The 19,823-nt window shown below is 47.4% G+C and overlaps 1 protein-coding gene and 1 pseudogene across 2 annotated transcripts; one reads left to right on the forward strand and one right to left on the reverse strand.

Moving 5' to 3' along the window:
• The first annotated feature begins 7,211 nt into the window (after positions 1-7,211).
• Positions 7,212-11,766, forward strand: LOC136477599 (coleoptile phototropism protein 1-like). Of its 2 annotated transcripts, XM_066475805.1 has the most exons (6): positions 7,212-7,532; positions 7,666-7,823; positions 7,921-7,990; positions 8,233-8,914; positions 9,968-10,731; positions 10,815-11,766. In XM_066475805.1, exons 2-6 carry the CDS (start codon positions 7,705-7,707, stop codon positions 11,448-11,450), a joined length of 2,271 nt encoding a protein of 756 aa, XP_066331902.1. In that variant the 5' UTR covers positions 7,212-7,532; positions 7,666-7,704; the 3' UTR covers positions 11,451-11,766. The 2 variants fall into 2 exon arrangements, with proteins under 2 accessions (XP_066331902.1, XP_066331903.1); XM_066475806.1 differs by lacking the exon at positions 7,212-7,532 and having other exon boundaries at positions 7,543-7,823.
• An 893-nt stretch (positions 11,767-12,659) lies between these two features.
• On the reverse strand, positions 12,660-17,880 carry LOC136470222 (calmodulin-binding protein 60 B-like; annotated as a pseudogene).
• Positions 17,881-19,823: the final 1,943 nt, after the last annotated feature.

Consider the following 19,823-nt stretch of genomic DNA (forward strand, 5'->3'; position numbering starts at 1 on the left):
GATCCCAGTCGGACGTTTCCGATTGGAGCTCCTCAAACCCTGTCACTCGAGTCAACAAGGAAACATTACCGACCCCCACTATTTATTTATAATCATTCATACATCCATACACACATTTATTCCATACACCCACGCCCCCCGGATGATTCTACCCTGAATCACCCAGGGGCTCAGGGGCTAAAGCATTGCGTATGCAGTCAAATGCATCACAACACTCTGTGTTGCGTCACAAAGCGGCAGTTTCCTCATTCAAACATGAGCAACGACCGACCGGGGTTCGAAGGCTGGCCCACAAAGGGCTCGAGGCCGCCTCACATCAAACAGAGCCAGGGGAGAAAACACAGATAAGCGCCGAGCGGCCCTCGCCCAATCTGCCCCGAAGCGGACAGGGTCATCTCAACCTTCTCGTTTGATCCAAAACCTCTGCCAAACCCACAGAATCTCCATCGAGGGGAGGTCAGCGGGCCACCTAGGTCAGTCTTCGGAACGACCTAGGCATTTGCCGGGTTGAAGGTTAAGGAGCAGTGAAATGTCACAAGAAGGCTATACCGACCCCGTCACGAACGATGAACCTGGATTTCACTCGATCATACCCGTTAGTGAGCTCACCGAGCGCATCACTCGAGCCCAAGCCATCGGGCAAGCGACGTTAGCTCAGCCCCTCTAGTTGTGAGAAATCGAGGATGAGGTAACGCACAAAACACAAACCGACACCTATCAAGCCCAAAAAGGGCTCAGGGGCTCAAGACACCTGAAACTGCTTCGGTTGTGTAGGCTGCACCGACGCTAGGATTCATGAGCTTTATCTCCTCCGATCCTTAAACTAACTGTCTCGGCTCCGCGGGCTGCACCAACATAGGGATCCGCGAGCTCTGTCTCGCCTGATCCCTAAAACTAACTGCCTCGGCTACGTGGGTTGCACCGACGCTAGGATCCACGAGCTCTGTCCCGCTCAATCCCTAAACTAACTGCCTCGGCTACGCGGGCTACACCGACGCCAAGATCCACGAGCTCCGTCTCGCCTGATCCCTAAACTAATTGCCTTGGCTATGTGGGCTGCACCAATGCCAGAATCTACAAGCTCCGTCTCGCCCGATCCCTAAACTAACTGCCTCAGCTGCGCGGTCTGCACCGACGTAAGGATTTGCGAGCTCCGTCTCGCCCGATCCCTAAACTAACTGCCTCAGCTGCGCACAACACCTTGGTTGTCGACTCTGTCTCGGCTAAAATACATGCACACACGCCCGCTGACAAAAAAAACCCAAATGATTCTGGCCGAATCGCCCGGGGGCTCGAGGTCTACACCCGCGGGTGCGCTCATGCGCACCCGCTGTCGAAACGAAACTTTCCCCGCTGGCAAACACGAAAACCCCCCAGACGATTCTACTCGAATCGTCTGGGGGCTCGGGGGCTACACCCGCCGTCAAGACAAAAATCTCCCAGACGATTCTACCCGAATCTCCCGAGGGCTCAGGGGCTCCTGTCAGGTTCATAAACCCGAGGTCCCTCATGGATCGGCTTCCCAGTAAAGGCTCGATCTGGCAGACAACGTTGCGAATGATGCGCAACTCTTGGGCTGGCCCAAACACCTAAACGACAGGCCAGAAGGACAATCCACTCTCCGACCAAAAGGCCTGGTCAAGGAGGAACGACGTCCGCTTTCGATTCTGGCCCGCCTCTCCAACCGGAAGGCTTGGCCAAAACACCACTTTCGACTCCAACCCGCTTCTTCGACCGGGAACGCGCCGAACCTCTGCTTACAGCTCCTCTCCGACTGGCGCAATTAGAGCCGACTGGGACCGACCGACCGGGGACGCCCGCTCCGTAAGAACCAGGAAACGGAAGAAGAAAGGCAGGACACTCAAGTCAAACCGTAATACCGAGGAACGTACCCTGTACACCTACAAGACAGTACCATGCGACCTCCCTAGCATGACAGAACCCAAGCAGTGTTGTAGACGTCGACATTCTTTCTACAGTATTGTGGACGCCATCAACACTCATACCGGACAAACACTGTAAGACTCTCCCACATGTCTATGGACATCAAACAATGTTGTGAGCGCCGGCATTTACCGTACCAGGCGAACATGGTAAAATCTCTTATATGCCTCTCGGCATGAACAATATTGCAGGCACCGACATCTGTCATATCAGAAGAAAACGACGCAACCTCATACGTGCATCTAACATCAAACAGTATTATGGGCGCCTACCATCATCCTGTATCTGCCGGCGTGGGCAACAAGACTTTAGCATACGTACTCTCTCACACACACCTATAAGGCCATCCCCTTTATCTATAAAAGAGGATGCGCTCTATCCCAACACGGAGATAGATCAGTTCACCTACATTGATTCACCTTCTGCAACTTTAGACAATCTAAAGTTATACCGAGCATACGCTCGAACACTTAGCACATAGTGGGGCTTCCGTCACTCTCGGCCCTTCAGACCAGAGTCTGACTGGACCTCTTGTACCTCCATCTTTATCTCTTCCGTTTGTAATCCCACAGCAAACTTCGAGCACCTAGGTTCAGGAATAAAGTCACCGACCAACTCAAACTGGACGTAGGGCACGTTGCCTGAACCAGTATAAACCCTGTGTCATTAAGTGATAGGCCACCTCCGATCACATCGTACGGCAAAACTACACATACTTTCCGCACCGACACTTCCAGCAGACAGCAGATCCGTAGCAACACATAGTGATTAAGTTGCAAGGACCACAAAGCTTAAAAAAAACAAAAGTACTGTTTCGGAGCTAATCATTGCCGAGACACAGGAACTTCCATGGAGCCAGACTTCACTCCAGACCGCGACGCCCATTCAGTTCGGGTCACTGCACAGCTCTCTGTGCGTACACGCCAAGGCCTGGACGCTGCTTCTCTCTCCATCCGGTGACACGGTCAAGCTTAGGCCATGGTAGCTACGTACAGCACTCTCTGCCCGTTGCCATCAGTCGTATTTCGCCAGATATTCGAGGCCGATCCATCGGTTTCGATGACGGTGGGGTGGGGTTGCGCGGAACCACGTCGCTGTAGTCATGTGGCGCGGTCATGGGCGCCTGCGCCGGGGGAGGAATGGCGATGCCGCGCGCTACGTTGCTCCTCGTTCACGGTGTGGGCGGCCGTGTGGCCTCTGCTGCTTGCCTCACGGCCTACAGCCGTACACACACGCTATTAAAACGTTTGCCTTCAGGGATTCAAGAGGAGTGAAAAAAGGGCTGCAATTCATAGTTACAATTACAACCGTACACCTCCGTAAATAATTAATAGACATGTTGGTTTCTGTAAACTTTTCATTCTAGCCCATACGCAAACAAACAAAGTAGAGGGAGATTGCAAGGTACAATTTGAATTATATCACGAGACGTCAATAATCAAGGGGGAATAATAATAACAGTGAGTTATTAATATGTAAATTCTTTTAGTAGTATAGATGATTAGATGAAACAATTTGGAAGGGCTGTGGTATGGATGGGAGGGGGAGAATTTCAAATAATGTGTTATTATTTGGCACCATCCTTGCCTTGGTGGTATAAACTAAATTTTTTATTGACAATAATTGGAATGGAATCTATTCTATTTTCAGATAAAAACACCCACATCCACCATAACCTAAAGTAACCTCTAAATATGTACACAAATTACCAACATTTACCGTTGTGAAAAGTAACCTTAAGTAACTCCCCTAAACTTCATCTAAAATTATCCACTTGTGCTATTATGGAAAATCTAAAATAACACTCAAATCTACACCTACATTATTACAGAACTTGTCATTATTAAATAACCTAAAATAAGCCCTAAATTTACATCTAGATTGCATGTCTAACCGTTGGGGCTTCATTAATTTAAGAGTTAAATGCACCGTATGTCCATTAACTTTTGGTGATGTGTCATCTAGGTCGATCAACTTTTAAACTGTATTTTTGAGTCCATTAACTTTCGGTGGTGTGTCATCTGGGTCCATCAACTTTTAAACTGTATTTTTTGGTCCATTAACTTTTGGTGGTGTGTCGTCCAGGTCCATCAACATTTAAATTGCATTTTTGGGTCCCTAAAGTTTTTAACTGGTTCACGATAGGTCCATACCTCTTTGTTTAGCGAATAGAACTGATAAGACGCACCAAATAAGCAGCCAGCGTGGAGTAGGTGATGAGTCCATAGCTCCTCAAGATGTTTATGGATACTTGTCTAGCAATAATTCAAATGTAGCGGCTGGTAATTAGTTAATATCCTCTGGTCTTAAATTTGGGACTATTGTTTTTAAGGATAAATATATTGTGGACATGGAGAAATTGACAACTGCTGGACTGTCATCAAAGATATTTTATAGAGGTGCCTTATTATTGCGTGGAAAAGAGGAGAAAATGAAGCCAACAAGATACATCAGTACTAATTCTAAAGAGGTGAAGATCACCAATGGAATTTTTCCAACATGATTAGCATCCTTGCCGTAGTATTTTATTATTTTCATGCATTAGTTTTTTATCCAGTTGTGATACACGATCTTTTATCTAGCATCTAGCTTTTAGTGCCTGCGTGCACCTATGTACGTGAATTAAATTGGTGGCTGCGTTTGGACGTGTCATGCATGTTAGCCGAATCAGGGACTCAGGGTCAATCGGTCTTAGTTGGGCTGGTGGAGTCCGAGTTTTGTTTGGGTCAGGTGACCTGTGTGCCTATACATGTGGCCTTCGGCCTTATACCGGGTAGATTAGATTGGATTTTATGTTTGGTTGACCGGCCACGGTGGATGCTTTTTTGACGTGTCATGTCAGATCTATTCGCTAAACGAAGGGGTACGGACCTACGGTGAACCAGTTAAAAAGTTTAGGGACCAAAAAATACAATTTAAAAGTTGATGGACCTGGATGACACACCACCAAAAGTTAATGGACCAAAAAATGCAGTTTCAAAGTTGATAGACTTGGATCATACACCACCAAAAGTTAATGGACCCAAAAATACAGTTTAAAAATTGATGGACCTAGATGACACATCACCAAAAGTTAATAGACATACAGTGCATTTAACTCTTAATTTAACGAAAAGAGAGGGCGGTGGGAGAATAAGAGGGATGAAGAGAGTGGATGGTGGAAGAATAAGAGGGAAGAAGAGGGAAAGGAAAAACAAGATACAACAGGTTGAATGAGGAAGGAGGGAGGAATAAGACGATTTTTAACATCAGGTCTAAAGTTTAATACTCCCCTCGTCCTTGAATAAATCAATTTCTAGAGTTGTTCTAAGTCAAAATAAAATTAAGTTTGACCAAATTTACATGAAATAGCACCAAGTTTTATGGCACTAAAATTATATCATCAGACACACTATGAAATATATTTTCATAATTTATTAATTTGTTGTCACAAATATTATTGTATTCTTCTATAATTTTGATCAAACTCGAGAAAAATGACTTAAGACAACTTTTAGAATTGATTTATTCGAAGACGGAGGGAGTATAAGTGCTACGTACGGTGTGTCGTACTAATGCACTTCAGACAAAAATCAACTATAAGGCAAGGATATCCTTTCAAGAGGGAGAGACCGATAGTTGTGACAAATATAACAATGAGGACTCCCTCCGCCCCAAAACAAATGCACATCTCATATTTTTGAGGAGTCAAGCAATGTCAAGTTTGATAAAATATATATTAAAAAACACTAATTTTTATGATACCAAATAAGCCTTATTAATTCGCATCATATACTTTCATAGTAAACCAATTTAGAGATATAGGTGTTAGTACTATTCTTTAGAAATCTTGTCATACTTGAGACTTGTTGACTTCTCGAAATGCGAGATGAATATTTATTTTTGGATAGAAGGAGTAACATTTATAGGAGTATAAGCTATGTCATTCACTCAAAAAAAAGAAGGTAAGGGCATCTCCGAGAGTTTCCTAAATCCTTTCCTAATCCTTGTTTTTAGTAAGATAAGAAAAAACCCCTCTCCAACAACTCCTAATCCATCCACCCAATCTTTTAGAACTTGGAAAAAGTCATCCTGTTCCGCGTAAAGTTACGCGCATCTGAGTCGCGCGTATCTTCTCTCTTCCGCATGTGTTTGTCGGCCAATCTAAAGGTGGAAGGGCGTGAAAAGAATAAAGAGTAGAAAAGGGTTCTTGATGCAAATGTACAAGAGAGAAAGAATATATATAAAAGTGGTTAGAATAATTTAGAAATGATATAGGATTCCTGATGTAAAATTGTCTTCTATATTTTAGGAGCGGATTATTAGAAACTCTTAGAGATGCTCTTCTTTATTCCTTCCAATATTTTTTTGGAGTTGTAAAATTTTATGTTTTTAGGAAGAAAATATTGGATAATCTTAGAGACGCTTAAACAACTCAAAAACATTGGAGGAGGGGGGACGCATCCAAAGTAATGAGAGAGAAAAATAGCTCAAAAAGCGGGAGTTGTACATGTTTCCTTTTTCTTATATTGACAAGACCTGAATAAGGCCATGTTCGGTAGGTTTTTTTTTCTTTGCTCCGGCTCCTAATCTATTTCTGAAAAAGAAAGAAAAATAGCTCCTTATTATAGCGTAGAATATTTCCTAGAAATCGAAGCCGTTTGTTAGGAGAAGCCATCCCAAACGGGGGTTAAGTACCTTACCCTACTTGTTTATTCCGGCGGCAACACGATTGAACGTAACACGTGTATACGTGTAGTTAGCACTCAATCGCAGGCAGCAGTAAGGATGAGAGCCACCATACAATGCGAAGGAGACAAGGGGATCGATCGATATGATCCCACAAAGCAAAGCAATGCAATTGATATTAGATATAATAATCCTGTTTGCGAAGCCAAGAAGTATAATCGTCCTTGCTTGGGAGGCGAAACGGATTAGCGATGGAGCGCATATACCGGAGGTATGTATAGAGGGAAGGAAGAGGCTAGCTGGCTTCCGCTGATCCGAGGCCTCATCTGTTGGCTACCTATTTGTCTGCAGGTAAACGACGACGACGACGAGAGAAGCAGGCAGGCATGCAGCTGCTGGTGAGCGTGGTGAGTGACCATATCCGATCGAGTACTAGCTCGCTCGCTACCTAGGTCCAACGCCGAGAACAAACACCCCATGTGGTCTCGATCGCTAGCACCTCGACGACCCCCCCCCCCCCCCCCCCCCCCCCCCCCCCCCCCCCCCCCCCCCCGCCCCATAACCTATGAGTCTATGACCGGCCGGCCTCGCTCGCGCGTCGATCCAGCCAGCAGCACCAGCACCAACCGATACACCATGTATCATCCCCCCTCCGTCCCCTCTCCGCCCTATCCATCCGGCCGGCCCCTACCTAGCTTGCCAGTAGAAGCCCAGAAGCTAAGCCAACCCAAGCTCAGCATCGTCGTCGCTCTTCTTCTTCTTCTTCTTCTTCTTCGCTGCTATAGCGAGCGGCTAGCAGCTGCTGGTAGTACTCTCAGTCGTCAATCAGTACGTACTACGTACACAGCTGCAAGGACAGCAAGAGCAGGACTCCTGCAGTACCTGCTGCTCCTTCATCATCTCCCCTCCCCGTGCACAAGGTTGTACGCGCAGTTTCCTTATCAAGCAACCATCTAGATTCTTAAATTGCACTAGCTAGCATACGTGGTAGTACTAATAAACTTGCTCGTGTGTCCATCTTTTTTTTTCATGAATAATATCATATGTATATAGCACCGGAGAGCGCAGGCGGCAGGTCGAAAGAAGAAGACGATGTGGGAGTCGGAGCGCGAAAGCCATGCCGGCGAGCGCGGGCTCGTCCCCGTCGGCGGCTCCTCGGGACGGCACGAGGCGCTCAAGAACGACGGCTTCGTTCGCAGAGACCAGTCCTGGTATACACACACTTCGTTCATCCATATATTATCTTGGTTTGATTATCATTTGCTCTTCTTGTCCAAGATAGTAACTGTGTCTGAACGATCTGAGCAGGTATGTTAACAGTGGTATTCCCAGCGATTTGCTTGTCAAAGTTGGAGATGTCAGCTTCCATCTTCACAAGGTAGGTAGCTAGAGTGGTCTATCTATACATATGATGCTTAATTAAAGCGTTCAAAGTTGAGGGAGTGTGGAGTTTCTACTTTTGTCTAAAAACACAGGCTTTGTTATTTCCTAATTTGTTCTCGTACGAATTGCAACAACGATACAGTATATTCCTGGCACGAAATGGGCCATGGATTGATGAAGCTAATTCCATGCATGCACACGCTTGCTTGTTTAACTGATGTCCCAAACTCCATGCAGTACCCGATGATCTCCCGGAGCGGGCGGATGAGCCGCGCGATCTACGAGACGGCGTCGGCGTCGTCCTCGGACCCTGCGGGCGACATGGCGTCGGCCCAGGCTGTGGTGGTGGAGCTGGACGACGTCCCGGGGGGCGCGGACTCGTTCGAGCTGGCGGCGCGGTTCTGCTACGGCATGGCGGTGGACCTGACGGCGGGCAACATCTCGGGGCTCCGCTGCGCCGCCGAGTACCTGGAGATGACGGAGGACCTGGAGGAAGGCAACCTCATCTTCAAGACGGAGGCGTTCCTCAGCTACGTTGTGCTGTCGTCGTGGCGGGACTCCGTCGTGGTGCTCAAGACCTGCGAGGGACTCTCGCCCTGGGCCGAGAACCTGCAGATCGTGCGCCGCTGCAGCGAGTCCATCGCCTGGAAGGCCTGCGCCAACCCTCGCGGCGTGCGGTGGGCATACACCGGCAGCAGCGGTACCGGTGGTGGTGGTGGTGGCGGTGGTGGGAGGCCGCCCAGGGCCGGCGGTGGCGTGGCGAGCCCGCGGTGGAACCTCGGCGGCGGCGGCGGGGACTCCAAGGAGTCCAGCCCCGGCAGGCAGGCCGCCGTGCCGCCGCCGGACTGGTGGTTGGAGGACGTGTGCGTGCTCCGGATCGACCACTTCGTGCGCGTCGTCACCGCCATCAAGGTCAAAGGTACCAATGATACCAACCGCTTGCTTAATCACACTGTATCTGTACGGTTTACTAATTTATTTACTACTCATGTTTAAGCTGGTTGATTAGTACTAGCTAGCCCTAGCAGTGCTTAATTAGATCAATGGACGACGATCTATACACGTAGTGATCCAGCTACATGAGTGCAGTGCATGCAGCCCGCCCGGATTATTAGTCCCGTTCAATGTTCCTCCTGTCGAGAAAACAACATTTTTATCTGTGTGCATGTGAGAGAAACAAAATAATATTTTATGATGGAAGTGTCATTAACAGTGAATCACAGTGTACGTTGTTCAAGCTGTGCCAAGACACTGCCACAATCACATTAGTTGCCGACAGTGAAGCTGGGCCCAGGGGGATAGGGACAAATCAAGCTTTACTCCCAGTAGTGACCCAGCCGGCCGTTACGCTCCCGACTTTACCAAATCACTAGTCCCATATCCTCTGCTTTTCAAATTGCATGACAAATGTTACATTTAACAGTAGCGATTGAATCCTGTAAAGCCAAAGGAAGGTAGAATTTTGATCCATTTTTCTCCACAAAAACGAGACAAAACTATCCCGGTAACCCTGTCCAACATTGAAAACCAGTACAAATTACGCCAACTGTTGTTCTCATTGGCGGTCTCGTGTGACGTTGGAATGTCGGAGCCACACACACATCGCTCATTTTGAGTGACAACTGACAAGTCGTCACATCGTCCTTTCCATTCTCTTGGAAGACATGCCGGCCACATCGCCAGGAGTCAGGACTCAGGAGACGTGGGAATGGGACGCTCGGAGATCCTTTCATTTGCCAATCAAGATGAATGCAGAGATTGTGGTAAAAACACAGCGATGTTGATGCCAGTTACGTGCTCATCACCAACAAACCCTAAACATAATTTGCATCAGTTGAGACTTGAGAGTTGGGAGATGGGTTGTATGAATCTGATTTTGGAGATGAATAGGAACTATTGATGTTTCAGAACATTATATGATTTGTGTGCGTGAAAACTGAAAAAAATTGAACCTTTTTCTCTTTGTGGGTAGGCATGCGGTTCGATCTGATCGGCGCGTCCATCACCCACTACGCGTCCAAATGGCTCCCAGGGCTCACCAAGGACGGCCCGCACGACGGCGCGCTGGACGAGCCCTGGGCTCAAGCTCGGGCGTCCCCCGGGGGCGGGCTCCACATGATTATCGCCAGCGGCAGCGGCGCCGGCGGCAGGGACCACACCGCGGGGAGCGCGCCGGCGCGGGAGCAGCGGATGGTGGTGGAGAGCCTGATCAGCATCATCCCGCCGCAGCGCGACAGCGTGTCGTGCGGCTTCCTCCTCCGCCTGCTCCGCCTGGCCATCATGCTCAAGGCGGCGCCGGCACTGGTGACGGAGCTGGAGAAGCGCGTGGGCATGCAGCTGGAGCAGGCGGTGCTGGCCGACCTGCTCATCCCGTCCTACGGCCGCGCCGACACCGCCTACGACGTCGACCTCGTGCAGCGCCTCGTCGAGCACTTTCTGGTGCAGGAGCAGACGGAGCTGCTGATGGCGTCGTCCAGCCCCCCCGGCCGCGCCGGGGACCAGCCGTCGGTGCTGCCCGAGTACTACGGCGCCAGGACGGCGGCCGCCGCGGCGCCGGCGTCGGGGGGGCTGAACGCCAAGGCGCGCGTCGCCCGGCTGCTCGACAGCTACCTCTCCGAGGTGTCCCGCGACCGCAACCTGTCCCTGACCAAGTTCCAGGTGCTGGCCGAGTCGCTCCCGGAGTCGGCGCGCTCCTGCGACGACGGCCTCTACCGCGCCGTCGACTCGTACCTCAAGGTATGTACTAGGTAGCTGATCGATCGATCATCAGCTGCTTGATACTGCTGTTGGTTTCACTTTTCTTTCGTTCTTGACATCAGGCGCACCCGACGCTGACGGAGCACGAGCGGAAGCGGCTGTGTCGGGTGATGGACTGCCAGAAGCTGTCGCTGGACGCGGGCATGCACGCGGCGCAGAACGAGCGGCTGCCGCTGCGGGTGGTGGTGCAGGTGCTCTTCTCGGAGCAGGTGAAGATCAGCAACGCGCTAGCCAGCTCGTCCTCCAGCGCCGCCTCCGCGCTGCTGGCCAACAAGGCGGCGGCGGACGCCGTGGTGGCGCCGCTGCAGCCGCCGATGTCGCGGCGGCAGCTGCTGGACGGCACGCCGCAGTCGTTCCAGGAAGGGTGGGCAGCGGCGAAGAAGGACATCAACACGCTCAAGTTCGAGCTGGAGAGTATGAAGGCCAAGTACCTGGAGCTGCAGCACGAGATGGACGCGCTCCAGAAGGTGGTGGAGCGCGGCGGCGCGCCGTCGCCCGCGGCGGGGCCCAAGGCCGCCGCCGGCGTTGGTGGAAAGAACCAGGGCCAGGGGCCCTCGCCGTGGAGCAGCGGGTGGAAGAAGCTGGGTAGGCTGGCCAAGATGACCGGCGGCGACGGGGCGGGGCAGGACGGGCACGTGCCCGGAGCGCCCGGAGAGGCGCCGAGGAAGCCGCGGAGGTGGAGAAACTCCATCTCGTGAGCAGAGCAGAGCCGGAGGGAGCACAGCAGCTTCGTTCGTAGCGAGCTGAGTAGACGGCTGGCGGCGGCCTAGTAACTTGTAGCAGCACCCATTTTCATGCATGTAGTACAGATTTCATGGAGTTCTTTCGAGATTGGAACCAATGCAAAGCACAAAGCAGAGCGGCCGAGATTGCGCGTCTGCGTGCGTGCAGGCTGCAGACTGTCCTAGGCGAAGAAGATCGTCTTCGTCTCGTCCCTTTCCACTTTCCAGTGTGTGTCCTCCTGCATTTGCCATGTTGTCATCTGTTTTGTTTATGAACAGAACAGGGTTAAAATGCCGGCGCTCGAAACAGGGCCTCAACCATGCAAATCAAACCTGTTTGAATCCTCAGTGTTTCTCTTTCAGAGGACGGTGGACGCCTGCCTCTCGTGATGCACGAGCACGACAGCAGTGAGTGTTCACATGGTAATAGTGTGCACGAAATAGCTAGCTAGTAGGATGCATCCAACAAGACAAGAAGGAAGGTATGGAAGAGTGCTGGCGTGTGGTCAGTGCGGCGTCCCTGTCCGCGGCCCATACCAGTACCATATGCCAGATCCGTCGGCTCGGCTGGCTCCTGGGCTTGCGCTTGCGCTTATCTACGGGCATCGACTGCGACACATTCGTAGCGTGCTCCCTGCAGCTTCGCTCTCATCCTTGTCGCCTCTCATTCCTGCTGCTCTCACTCACACTCGCACGGCCACGGGCGCAAGATAGCCAACAGTTGATGCATTGCCGCAGGTGTCTGTTTGCATCCATGCTTAGTTCCTGCCTCTGCAAGAACTGACTACCTGAAACAACCGCAGCTCCGTGACAACAACACCGTTACCAGGGATGAACCGTCCTTTCAAACAAAATATGTCGAGTCAAAAAAAAAAAAGAAGCAGTCCCCAATTAAGGCCAAGCTGCCCTCAGACCAAGCACTGTGCAGATCAAACATAAAACTGGATAAAAACTGCAGGGGAAGCAACAAGACAGGGCCTCTGCTTCCCTTGCAAATCTGTAGGAATTTGAAACACTGCCTACTATGCCCAATGCCCCATGGGCCAAGAACTGTTAACTTTACATACATGAGACATGCATATCACCAGAAGAGGCAGTGAACTGAATTATTATTAGCGCATTCAACAAAATATGAAGCCAGCAATAACTCCAAACTGAAGCGAAATCACCTGTTGCGCAGGAGCCTCAATACAGTAATCCCACAGCATTATATTTACAGCTAACAGAATATAGAGAACAGCCAGTAACCTCATCATGTTCATACAGCATCCAAGCAACATTAAGGACGGACAACGAGTATTCATCTAAGGCAAATTGTGACCACTCCAGTATCATCCATTCAGCGGATTTAGGCTTAGGCAGCTGGATCAGCCTACGGAGGTTTTCACAGAGAAACAATGAAAACTTCTTCAAAACAAATATAAGCAGCCTAGCCTCGAACATGTTACATGCTACTCTGTCATCTCGAAACTTGTTTCTGGCACCACCGACAGATTCAGAATATGCTTTCAAAACAGATTCAGAATATCTGTCATCTCGAAGCTAGTAGTTTGGGCCAAAGGAATTGGGTATTCGCTGTCAACGCCTTCCCAAAAACTATCCATGGACACATCTGTTATCCCAAAGTCTAATGTGCCCTGAGGACATGGCGGCTCGGACTTCTTGCTCCAGACGTGAAGAGTGGTGACCATAGTGTTGACCATATTCACAACTTTTACCCAACGTTGACGGGGGGCTTTCTCCAGTGATCACCTCATGTTTCAGATTGTCATATGCTATCGCCTTGGAGCCTTGCACTATACCCTGAATGTCCAGAGAAATTGTCTTGATTTCTTATGCTAGAAGACTAGATGCATACATGCAGGGATCATGCATGCGCACATATAGATGTGCATCCAAATATAAACATGTACGATTTTTGGTGCAACTTTGCTTAGGTGAGATTATGCAAAATGGCAATGGGATTCAATAGAATTAACAGAAAAAGAAAGGAGTTGCTATATTTTAGGTGCCTGAATTTTCAGGCAACAATCTTTGACAATCAACTGGGACAATTAAAAAGACACTTCGGCACCTGAAATATAGGAGAAGGGTATTCATCATAAACTTGGGAGTTGCTATATATCATATGGCAACAATTTTTGACAATCAACTAGTACAAATTAAAAGCCAATTCATATTTTTTTTGGTATTATAAACAATAATAAAATTACATGTTATCTGAACAACAATAAAAGATCAGACACTTGAATAACAGAAGTGAAAAAAAAAGGTATAGTTGAGGTAGGATCTAAACGTGTACACATACTATAAGTTGGGTCTAGAAATTCCTCATGCTTTCAGTTAAATGCATGGATTTATTATTTAAATATGGATATACAGATTCCATGACATAAATAAGCTATTAAATACAGCAATCTAAACTATTTTGAGTTCCATAGACCGGCCTGAAAAAAGGAACGAAAAATAAACGAATACCAATTTAAATGAAACTTTGAAAGGCAGTGCACACATGTCAAGTTATGAAAATCAGTGTAGTAATTACCTTCTAAGTATTGTTAAGTTCTTCTTAAGAAGTGTATTTACCACTGAATTCTGCACCAACAATTTGGTATAGTGAGGTGAAGAAAATTGTAGTGTCTGTTCCAGGAATGCGGTATGAATAACGTTCAGGTCCTGGTTTACAACTAAGAGCATGTCCAACTATGATGTTCCAATCATGGTCTGGGATTTTTTGACAAGCCTATACCATATGAAACAGGTTGTATTAGATACCTATTGACATCATAAAACGTTACCGGAGAACATAAGCGAATGAGTCGATGATAGAACTTTTTTCTCATACTTCACGCAGATTGTTTGTATCCTTATTGTAGAACCACAAAAAGTCTTTAACCAGATTTATGTTCATCTTCTCCAGTTGCTTGCACCTGTCACCATTTTCTCCAATTTTCTTCAGCTTGTATATTGGGTCACTTAGAGATGGAAACAGATCCTTCTTTTTCTCTGTAGAAGCAGGGCATTGATATTTGACAAAAATTAAAAGTGTAGGGCATAAAAGTTTTAGATGGAAGTACAGGCCTGATATTTCTAGAGTTTTAAGGCCTTACTACTATACAGACAATGATGCTGTGAGTAGGCCTTTAAGTAGCTAAATTAGAAGTTACCATCCTTTATAAAAATAAATATGCTTGTGGAAAATAATCATGTCAAAGAGGGATCGTAAACATAACAAAAGAATTACATTACGATCATCTTTGCATTCATTTCCCCACAATTAGCTACCATAACAATAGCTTTTCACTAGATTCACTTATCTGCTAAAGGAAATACAAACAAGACGGGAAATGTTGACATGAAGAGAAGCATGTATGAGTAAATGGAGCAATATAAAAACTTACGGTAACCGCGACCATCCTTTACAGCAAAAGATTCAGATATTCCTTCCAGAATTTTTTCTGATATATTATCATCATCTGCCATGGCTCCCAACTTGAACTTCTTGCTTGGAACAAAACTTGAATTGTCTTGGAATTTGACGCCACAGAGGGGAGCCACACCATTTTCAAGCCTTAGATACAGTTCATTGGCAAACAAAGGTTGTTTTCCTGGCCGGCAGTGTACTATGCTTGTTTTGAAGGAGTTTTCATTCCACTGCTCTTTATTTTCCTTGTTAAACTCACCATCCAGGACAACAATCTTAACTTGAATGGAGAATAAGGGTCCATTTGTGATGACCCTATTTTCTTGATCATATATGGCTACCTTAATAGGAGTTCCATCATCCAGGACAACAATCGATTTACTTAGTTTGACCCAGAATCCCTAGTATATGAATGTTAGAAGTTAAAGATGTGCTTCAACCCATCAAAAATTTCCATTGTAACTATATGCTCCTGTTCTTCTTAATCGAAAAAACTATATGCTCATGTTCATAATGTAAATATATTAAGTTTCATTTTATAATCACTAATGGAGCATTAGGTGTACTTAGTGTGCATCCGGCGTTCTTGGCTTGGTTTCCATCAAGTGAAGTTTGAAGACTTATTACTCAGTGTTTGCCAGCACCTAGACAGCCCAGGGGAGGACCAGGTGACTTTCTAGATGGACCGATGGAGTTACTTTGTTGCTTGTCAGAAACCTCCTAGAGATGTTTTCGGTTTGAAATCCGCCAATCCGGTGAGAAGGGGTATTCCAGCCTTGGTGACAAGTGAGCATAATAGAGTCCTGGTGACTCTTCGGTGCTCCAACATGGATTAGGGGTAGTGGCAATTACCTGAGACCATGGGGAAAAAATTCAGTTGTTTCTTTTTTTGTCATTCTTGCATTTCCTTTCTTGTTTATTTTTGTATTTCACACTTGCTTGGTTGGAAGTTCTTTGAGTAGCAACTAGGATTGCTTCTCCATGTTACAGTGTGCTTAGGCATAGTTTTTAAATTCCGCAACTAAGGACCTTATCTTAGTGTGATCAGGAGTAAGGAAACTGTTTGACTTTAAGGCCCTAAGGACTTGATTTAGTACAATCTTTTTAGTCTTAAATCTTAACCATGCAAAGGGTGTGTCGTTTGATCATTTCTTCATAGCCTAAGGTTTGTTGCTCTAAATATTTTAGAGCCCAATTCAACCCTTCTCTTGGACCATTCAGTCCTTTCTGCTAACCTTTCTTACACATTAGAGAGTGCTATTGTGTTACATAGTTTGACCCATAATTCCTAGCATAAGAATACTATTAAGACGTTAAAAGTGTGCTTCAATTCATGAAAACACATTTTCCTGTCTATAATAATACTTATAGGGAACGCTGCATTTATAATCACCAAAGTAATGTATTTATAAAAAAATAACTTTGCAAAAAGGTATATAGTGCATGTGGTAAAAAATTATCAACACATTAGTTCGGTATGATAATGGGTTATCATTATCTTGTGTCATTAGTTCAGATAATTCTAGATAGCCTAAGCCTTTACTCTTTAGTAGTGGTGGTCTGGTGGGCTGAGCCACGCAAACCAATATCCTAAACCAAAAATTAGATTTACCCCTTCTGTTCTGTTAAAAAGTTAATGCACCCCGAAACAACTTTAGCATTGGTGTACATTGCTATGTATGGAAGGCGTAATTTCACCTCCTTAAATTTGATTAGAGCTAGGCCCCTAGCTGTTGGTGTTGATTGCACTCAAATAAAGCATTTTGTGTAGCGTTCTATGCCCTGCGTTGACTACAAATACCAAGAACACAAGAGAGACGGCCTAAATTGTTTCAGTCCATACTCAATAATAATGAAATCAAGTGAAACTCAAAGCATCTCATCTGCAACCGAGCCTAGTAGAACCATGAAGGCTGTAACATGAAGGTTACTTGGTTACCAAATCAAGGTGTTGAGCTGTTCCCGGAACAGCTGTTCCATCCTCCGATGTTGTTCACTGATCTGTTCCTTGAGCTGCAGTTGGGAATCCTGATAAAATCTTTGCATCTCTCTCTGAAAGCTTTTGTGCTCCTCAATGAACCCCTTTGACATACATTGCATTTCCTTCTTGAGGATCTCAATCTGGGCCTCATAGAATTCCTTTGTCTCCCTGTAAAGCGCATATATATATATATATATATATATATATATATATATATATATATATATATATATATATATATATATATTCAAAAAATCTCAAGACAAAACCCTAGGGACATCAAGCTGGGCAATCGAATCGGATGAGAGTTGTCCAAGAAACATGGTAGTACTAAATCTGAAGGTGTCGGCGTGTCGCATGCCCTATTACAAGAACATTTTGCTGAGCCAGTCACTAAACCCTTACCGTGTCCGATTGTATCTCCCAGTTTCAGGGCCTTTGGAACGCAACAATTCGTACGAATTTTATAGGAATTTTACCTGAATCAATTTATTTTTACAGGAGAAACACGGAAATCAAAAGGAAAAAAATCCGGCATTCCAAAGGGACCTCAGTTGTTTTCACTTCTATACGCGGCGCTTATCTTACTCAGACATTCACGAGAGCATATAAATGGAAGCGAATCGAATCACTCGAGCTGGCTAGTGACTACTGGACGCATGAATGAATGAAGGAGACAGCTGCCAGCTGACTTGTAAGAAATAAGAAATTGAACTCACTGGTGGTGGCTGCAGCAGGAGCAAGAGCAGCACTGCGACCGCGGTCGCTTCGCTGGCGTTGACCCCTCATCACCAACACGAACAGCATCCTGCTCCTCGTCGTCCCTGCCCCGACAAGGCCGAGAGAGCGACATTGCCGTCCGGGAGCTTGACAGGCGCAAATCGGACGAAACGCGGCCGGAGGGAGAGGAGAGCACTAGCAGAGGAGGAACACGACGACGACGACGATGACGAATGACGCGTGATGTTGCGAAGTCCGGACACTTGAGACGCGACTGAGCTCGCAAGATTCATTCAGCTCGTTTATTTATTCGCGGCCGGGGGCGGCGGGGAGGAGGAATACTCGCGCATTTTCCCTCTGCGGTTGCGAGAACTTAAAAAAAAAGGCAAAAGAGGGGGGAGATTCAAACGAGTGCTGCTGGGACACTGTGCGTATTCTATTGGTCGCTCAAGCCAAGTCAAGAGGCGACACTTTTTGTGCCTCGTTCGTCTCGTTCTCGGTGATCCAGCAAGATGAACAGTGCAAGAGAGTCCAGAGTCGCCTGTTAAATGTATGGGAGAATTATCTATTTGGTGGCGCTTGAAAATTTGAACTTTTCTATTTGGAATCAAGTTAAAATTTTCTTTCTTAAATGGCACTACCGTCCATCTAAGACGGTAACGGTGTCAAGTGACTGACAAAATGGCATAAATACCATTATTTGCAGCAGAAACCCATGATGCCAAATAGGAAAAGAATAAATAAACATGTTGTCAAATAAAGAAATCATAAAAGGTTATTTGAATTGGTGACATTACAATTTTTACGAATTAGAAATAAACCATTACTATTTAGGCCAATATAATTCTATTGATGTTTGAAATCTGTCTTTTTAAACTGTTTATAGACGTTATATAGAGCTCATCAGCAGGTTATTGTATTCTTGTATTGCGTAAACTACCCTTCTACTATTATCTGACATGTGGGCCCACATGACATCTTCCTTTCTTCCCCCACGGAGTCCCCACACGACGAGCACGTGCGGCCAGCAGAGCGAGCACGTGCAGCGGCGGCAGGCTGGCTAGTGCACGTGGCGCGCGAGCGAGCTCACTGCAGCACGCGAGCGCGCGGCTAGCGGAGCAAGCAAGCGTAGCGGCAGCGGCCGGCGAGCGCACTGCAGCACGCGATAGGTCTTATGCACGGCGGCGCCAGCACGAAGGCGGGGCATGCACGGCGGCGCGCCCTGGCCTGCGCATCCTACGACAGAGGCGGGGACTGCATGGCGGTGCGGCCTGGGCTGCGCATCCTGCTCGACGGCGGAGCGTCACGGTCTGCACGGTGGCGCGGCACGGTCTGTGTGGCGGCGGCTCGAGGGCAGCGGCGCGGGCGAGCTCCCCTGGCAGCGCGTGCCAGCGTAGAGGCGCGCGAGCAGACCTCCAGCGCAAAGCGAGCTCCCGCGGCAGCGCGGGCCAGCACACGAGTAGAGCTGCGGCGCGGCGGCGCGCGAGGGTGGCGGCGCAGAAGAGACCAGCGGCGGCGCAGGGTGGGCACGGCCGGCGCAGCCGAGGCGCGGCCGAGTGGGCGGGCGCAGGCAGGCGTGGCCGGCGGGCGAGCGCGGCGCGGCTAGAAACCGGTGGTTTCTTCCCAACGGTGTTTTCATCGATTCTTCCTGCGTTGGGTGAAGAGAAGACGTCCCAGGGTAGCCTCGCACAGTGGCACAACAGAGCCGGGGAAGAAGGTCGCGGGATCTGGGATTCTAGGGCCTCGGTCAAATTTCTTCTGTATCTAACAGAAGGGTACATTGGACATAGGGAGAAAAAACTGACACAGTCAAATCAGTCAACTAACAGATAACTAATGAAAATGGACGGCAGTGCCATTTAAGAAAGGTAATTTTAACTTGATGCCAAATAGAAAAGTTCAAATTTTCGAGTGACAAATATGAAACACTAATGTATCCCTTCATTTCAAAACAGAAGGTGTTCTTCAATTGGTCTCCAAAGTTATACTTTAGCCTATAATTTCTCTTGTATACTATACTAGACATGTTCTTCAGTACACGTAGTACTTTTCAGCGAAGGAACTGTGTTTTTCTCTCACAAGAAATCAGCAACAGCATCAACCAAATTTTAGCAAAATGAACAGGGCCACTGTTTTTACCAACAAATTAAAATCATGAGTTCATGATCATATGAGAGTGTTTTCAAATATGAAACCAACGATATCACTTTTCTCTTATCGGTCT

This window comes from Miscanthus floridulus, chromosome 8, assembly GCF_019320115.1.
Source record: "Miscanthus floridulus cultivar M001 chromosome 8, ASM1932011v1, whole genome shotgun sequence".
Lineage (NCBI taxonomy): Eukaryota > Viridiplantae > Streptophyta > Magnoliopsida > Poales > Poaceae > Miscanthus > Miscanthus floridulus.

Excerpts from the sequence above, each read along its gene's own strand:
- LOC136477599 (XM_066475805.1), top strand. The coding sequence starts at position 7,705 with ATGTGGGAGTCGGAGCGCGAAAGCCATGCCGGCGAGCGCGGGCTCGTC. Across the intron at positions 7,991-8,232 it reads TCAGCTTCCATCTTCACAAG|TACCCGATGATCTCCCGGAG; the intron begins GTAGGTAGCTAG and ends AACTCCATGCAG. Across the intron at positions 8,915-9,967 it reads CACCGCCATCAAGGTCAAAG|GCATGCGGTTCGATCTGATC; the intron begins GTACCAATGATA and ends CTTTGTGGGTAG.